The sequence below is a fragment of the Sinocyclocheilus rhinocerous genome, unplaced genomic scaffold, assembly GCF_001515625.1.
Source record: "Sinocyclocheilus rhinocerous isolate Xijiao unplaced genomic scaffold, SAMN03320098_v1.1 scaffold798, whole genome shotgun sequence".
Taxonomy (NCBI): domain Eukaryota; kingdom Metazoa; phylum Chordata; class Actinopteri; order Cypriniformes; family Cyprinidae; genus Sinocyclocheilus; species Sinocyclocheilus rhinocerous.
This window is the reverse complement of record NW_015635037.1, coordinates 1,143,410-1,150,108: the sequence shown is the minus strand read 5'-3', so window position 1 is coordinate 1,150,108 and position 6,699 is coordinate 1,143,410. Positions and strand designations below refer to the sequence as shown.

Below are 6,699 nucleotides of genomic sequence, written 5' to 3'. Positions count from 1 at the left end.
TCATTTTGTGTGTACTATATATAATGTAATATTTATATATATCTGCTGCAGTTTCATATTGTCACTTAACCAAAGCCAAAATTAAAATATTACTCAATAATTATTACCTTTTACAACCTTTTGATTACTAGCTCACACTTTGACAGAACTGACAGAGTATGAGTTTCTCAATCAGGTTAACAACAGCAGCAGTTGCCTCAAATCTCCAAACTGAACATAAGCTTGTCCTTTCTTCTTGACATTAGCACTCATCTTCAACTACAGGATGCCACTCTGAAGAGCCTCCCTCTCCAACATTCAACATGAAATATGCATCCAATTATATAACGCATTATATAATGCATCCAAGACGTACTCTGCCATGCTGCGTGCAACAGCTAATTAAGCCATGCACTAAATGTAGGTTTTTCACAGAGCCCATCCACAGAACGAGAGGTACACAAATGGATACCCATTCCCTCACCCAGATCCGCATTTTACATCGCACAGGGGAAAGATCCTGAGCTTGTTGGGGGGAGAGAAATACAGACCTGCAGCAGCTAGGATGCAGAAATAGAGGTGGACAAGAAGGAAGAGAGGGAGGGAGAGAGAGATAGAGGGAGAGAACATCTATCAAGGTTGCAGCATGTGCTTAAAGCACGCTCACAGCCAGACGCGACAATATATTCAGAGATAGAGGGGGGAAAAAACTAAGTGTCAGAAGGAAAAAAACATGATGAAGTGTAGGCAGAGAGGGAGTGTGAGGAGGAGGAGGGAGTAGTAAACAGTAAAAGGGGATAGAAATAGGGTTGAAAGTGGCCTTGACGCAGCATAGTGACAGAGAGAGAGACAGAAAAGTATACAGCAGCTGTCTCACTCCTCCACACACAGTTCCAGGCTCTGTTCCACCAGAGGAAATCAATTCACCCCGCCGCTGCCAGGGCTTCCAGGGCTGTGTATTTACACAAAGCAGATAGTCTAAGCCAATAAAGTGCTTCCCTCAGCAGGATATTTGTAAAAAGCCAGACTACTGTTCTCTTCTTTTTCTCTGGCTGTGCCAATCCAAGATTGAATATGTAAAGCAAGACCCGAAGATTTCACACATCAACATCTAAGGCTCTGCATAGTAATTGGGAGTTCCCCTCTCAAATGGGAGCATACTGAGTCCCTACAATCCCAAAGTGGTTTGGGCTGAACACCGTCGTACCTATTCAGGGCTAATTAACACAGTTAAGCTTCCTGCACTCTCTGAGGGGTTTATTTGGAGCCACGTTGCTGCATTTAGTTTAGGTAAACACAGAAAAGATTTCTGCGTCCTAAACTTTTCCCTCATCCCTCCCTGGATCTTCAAAACATTACTCACTGTGCTGCAAACTGGCAGTCTGTGACAGTGTTAAATGTCGGATGAAAAACCTTCAAACGGCCCCTGCATAAAATTTATGAAAAGGAACCTCAGCAAAAAAGCAACAATCGTTGACAGGATTACAGTCTTGAGGGCTGAAATTTGCTGTTTCAATATTTATATGCCCCGAGAAGCCAAAGTAGCCTTTATTATTATTATTATTATTATAGGCAAAGAAAACGTTTTTAAAATAACGTCTTTAACCGGTATTTTTTCTAGGCAAACCGGTTTCGGAACGATAATAATACAGAGGAACGCAGGAACAGAAACGTTAAAATATCGATTCTGTTCGGAGTGAACCGATTGGAAATTTTTTTTTTTCAGTTTTCAAGCCTTGATAAAAATACACTGTTAACCCAATACTTGTGTTATTTTTATGCATATTAGAGTTTTTTGCCATATGCTAAAGCCAAATTGTGCACTTTATGCGAAGAGTAGTATTTATATGATGCAAAGAGCTTCTGTTTATGTAGAGCGTTCTAAATTGGATACTATCGATTCTTTTCGGAGTGAACCGATTGGATTTTTTTTTTTCAGTTTTCAAGCCTTGATAAAAATACACTGTTAACCCAATACTTGTGTTATTTTTATGCATATTAGAGTTTTTTGCCATATGCTTTGCAGAATGCTAAAGCCAAATTGTGCACTTTATGCGACGAGTACTATTTATATGATGCAAAGAGCTTCTGTTTATGTAGAGCGTTCTAAATTGGATACTTATGAGACTTCATTTCAGTTAGGATGCTGCTTATGTAGGCAGTTCACACCAAGGCAGCTCACTAGGTTTTGGTATGTGATTGTATATACAAAATGGCTTAGAAACAATTATAGTATGTAGGCTCTTAGACCAACCAGAATACAATGCATTGCACATACTTACAAATCCACAAAAGCCCATGTTCCTAAAAAAAAAAAAAAACACAAGTACAAAAGTGTTGAGGATGGGGACAAGTACACAGAGTATCATATTATACTCGGCAGCCAACAGCACCTGCACACTAGAAAACAAGAGTACACTACATCTGAGAGCGACACAGACAAACAGAGCGTCAGAGGACTAGAGAGGCAAATAGAGACTGTGTTTGTGTGTGGATTTGTGTAAGTGTTTAGTGCAGAATGAAACAGAAACTTTTGAGTGAAAACAATAGACTTTATTTATTCCAGGAGGCAAAAAGAACTGACTTTAGTGCATGACTTACAGCAGCTGACTGGGTAGTTGGCCAGGACCAATAGAGCTGAATAAATATGAGAAAATACGGTCTATCAAGAGGCGATGATGGGTGAAGAGGGTCCTCAGAGGGCTCTGGCGGGCATCAGGACTGCTGTTCCAGAGCTTGAAGTGCCATCCTGTTGTGCTGCTTAAAACTGAAGCCTCCTCCAGTGAATCTAGCGCCGTCCGGACGCTGAGGCTGGATCACAGGCTGTCCTGCCTGGGTGAGATTTCGCTCCTTCTCCCTGCAGAGATGACAGAGAGCGGAAAGATACAATATTAGGGGTCATGCACACAAGATGTGCTGTCGAGTTCTGTCTACACTGTCTGAGTTTGTCTTCATGTGCACATGCATCAGATGTTTATTTTATTTTATTTTATTTTATTGATTTATTTTTCTTTGTAGTATTATTATTAGTGTCTCACTTCATTAGGGTTGAAACGCACACAAACTCACATTTACATACACTTTCTCTGTCCTCTTGTAGCTTACGCTCCTGTCCAACACCCACACGCCAGACAAAAAGAGCCACACGCTCTTTCTGTTTCCCAGGAGAAAACATCTGTTACTATCCAGCTCACTTTCAACTGTGCTCCAGTGATCACGGATCTCTCGTTCAACACACTATTATTCCAGGACCTTTCAAACACACACACACATCTCTCACTTACTTTGTTTGTCCAATACCAAATGCCATCAATTAATATTCACTGACTGTGTAATGCAATTTCACAGTGGGGCCGATGAAGACATTTGGCAACAAGCTTTAAACATGAGCAAACATTCAGCTCGTCCAACCTTTGTTTCTCCCACTGGTAAACAAACAGAATGAAATGAATGTTGCTGGTAAGATAAAATATGATGATTCTTGGATGTGGCTCTAGACATCTGTGAACGAGCTTTGACTGAAACTCTGTGTGGTTGACAATCATTGTCATCTGGAACAAATGACTACCAACAATCTGTAGTTCGCCCCCCCCATTGAATAATAACCCTGATTCTTGACCAGGATGAGTATGAGCAAAGGGATTTGCTCTGAGGACATTATGAATTAGTAGTTTAGGAAATTACATATACACTACCAGTATTAAGTTTTAATTAAGTTTTTTTTTTTTTTGGAGGAAGGATCAAATGCTCACCAATGCAGCATTTATTTGATCAAAAATGTGTTAAAACAGAAATATTGTGCATTATTATCACAATATAAAATGGTTCATATTATTATCAATGTTGAAAAGAGTTTTTTTTTTCTGCATAATATTTTTGTGGAAACCAAGATACATTTTTTCAGGATTTCTTTGATGAGTACAATGTTCAAAATAGCCGCATTTATTTGAAATAGAAATATTTTGTAACATTATAAATGTCTTTACTGACACTTTTGATTAATTTAATGCATCTATGGTGAATACAATTATTAATTACTTAAAAAAATATTTTGAATGGCTGCAAAAACTGGTTTCTACATTGATAAAAATGAGAAATTATTCTTAAGCAGCAAACCAGCATATTAGAATGACCAAATTAAATTTTAAAAATATATTCTAATAGAACACAGTCCCTTTAAATTCTAATAATATTTCACAAAATTATTGTTTTACTCCCATTTGATCCATGAACGTGTCTCTACTACTGTACGTGATTTTCACAGTTTGACGTGTCTGTCATAGGAAATCAACACACGCTGTCATGAATAATTAGGTAAAGCATCTTCTCATTGGATAAGAACACACAGTCTCATGAATAATTATGAGACACTGATGAGTCATCGCTGTACTAAAATGTAAAAAAACATCACATCCTGAAGAATTGAAGAATTCAAACCCGAACGATAAAAATAGCACAAAAAAACTTCAAATTAACCAGTTTTCTCTTACAATTAAAATCAACTGATGCTAACATTATCTTTTATGATGTGCAACACACACCTTTGTTAAAATCTCAGAAAATGAAGTTTAATGTTTCATGACCCTTTAAATTGCTTGTAGTAAAATAACAGTTTTTTATCTTGCTAAAACCTGCTTTTATCGATGATCTCCATCTTTGACAGCACAAGCAGACTTGTTGACAGATGCTTGAGCTCACAGGTCTCCTCTGTTTCAGAGCTGCACACTGAATCAACAGTATTTCTAGTTCTTCTGAGTGTGGCGTACTTGAACTAGTTGCTGATATCAGAGCGTCTCAGCTGTGCAGTGGGTTAATCGTACGTGTCCACTGGCGCAGAGTCGAATGTGCATTTTCAATGCATTCTCTACTGGAGCTGACTCACGCAGAGGATTATGGGATTGACAAGTAGGGAAAGTGGAGAGAACATTAAAAAGTTGATAAATGTTATACGGTGGGTGTCTGCCAGTCGCTGTGAGATGAAGGCAGAGGATTCTCTCATAAGGAAAATCTGTCAATAATGATGGAGATTCTTGAGGGTTAAAAGCTTAAATTGTTCAAGTTTGGGTTTGTAAGATTTTGTTCAGATGATGAACATGTTTAGCAGCCATTACTCCAATCTTCAGTGTCAAATGATCTTTGAGAGCATGAGAATGAGAATGAGAATGAGAGCATTTATACAAGGGGTTAAATCAGGATTTTGGAGGGAAACCTTAAATGTGGTGGTGATTAGTGATCCTAATTGCCAAAAAAAGCCTAAATGATTATTTGTGTTTTGTGATGATAATATATACAAAGATAAGCTAAAACACTAAATAAAATATTAAGATATTAAATAAATAAATACATATAAACCAATCATATTATTTACTATATGCAAGCAAGCAGCGATTATCAGGGTTCAAGCACTAAGGTTCTATGCTTTTAGGGTCTAAGCCTCAAACACAGAAACATAAATGAAATGGTTAAACTATTATATCAATACTCATTAAGCATGCTTACACACACACACACACACACACACACACACACATGCGCACATTTTGTTGCAGATATAGATATTTGAAATAAATAATAGGAAACAAATTGCTTACTGCAAGTCTTCTCTTTTTAAGAATTTAAATATAATTTTCAGGTTTCACTGTAATCATAATCTGGCACAATTGTAAAAACTTTGAAATGTCTGTATAAATGCATTGGTAAACTTTTATTAAAAACTTTCATTAAATTTTAAATGTAATAATATTGATTTCATAATGTCTAAATGTGGATCCAAATGTAAAAATCATATCAGTGAGTAGAAGGACCCAATAAGTGGTTCTCTGCTGCCATCTAGTGGTTATAAATGCAATTTCAGGAAATTTACCATAGAAATGGTGTTTTTAACATTTTATACTATTTTAGTGCCTTTTTTGCCACCAAGTGTTCGAGTCGACTCTTGAATGGAAAGAAATATTTTTTGCCACCAAGTGTTTGATTTTGGCAAAAAATATTTCTTTCCATTCAAGAGTTATAGGCGTTTTAGTAAAAGCGGCTCTGCCCCTTATGAATGTTTAGGTGTCCCGTTACAACGGTGTGTTGAAAGTTCAACCCAAAAATTTTGCTGAGGTATGCGTTTTATCCATTGTGAGCCAATGATTCCAATGATATAATACGCTTGAGCCTGCGACTAACGGTTTAGGAGTTATGAGCGATTTCATACTTTTGACAGTGGCTGCTCGTGGGTTTTAAAATAGAGGAGGCACACTAATTGTATTGGTCTGGGGATCCCTGCCGATTATTATTATTATTATTATTATTTGCTTAACCACTTTAAAATGGCTTTTTGGTTGCTTTTAGTCAGAAAACGTAAAGAAAACGACACACATACAGCAAGATAATATAATTTCACTTACCTGGCCTATCACTTGAAGCAAACATCCATCCCTTCTTAAAAGTCTGTGTTAAAAGAGCCGACTGCTGTAACGTTAGCCTGTATCCAGCTTAGGTGGGTTCTCCCTTTATTTTTAATTTGTATATATACTGTTTGAATGACAGCTTGGTAAATCTGTTGGCGATCAAATATATATTTAATATCGCTACTCATAAGTACTTGGTACATTATCAGGGCAGCGGGAGATGTTCAAACTAATATCACGTAATTTACGTCTCTGTGATGATTGGTTTATATTCCAGAAGGGAGGCTAGCCTCCCCTACGAGGTTTCTTTTCTCAAGACTCCTCA

At 37.4% G+C, this 6,699-nt stretch overlaps 1 protein-coding gene across 1 annotated transcript in view; it reads right to left on the bottom strand.

The window, feature by feature from the left end:
• Positions 1–2,597: 2,597 nt before the first annotated feature.
• LOC107746299 (cilia- and flagella-associated protein 58-like) overlaps positions 2,598–6,699 on the bottom strand; it is a 92,378-nt gene continuing 88,276 nt past the window's right edge. Inside the window, exon 18 of the mRNA XM_016560441.1 lies at positions 2,598–2,836. Coding sequence (XP_016415927.1) covers positions 2,695–2,836 — 142 coding nt within the window. The 3' untranslated portion in view covers positions 2,598–2,694. The remainder of the gene's footprint in view (positions 2,837–6,699) is intronic.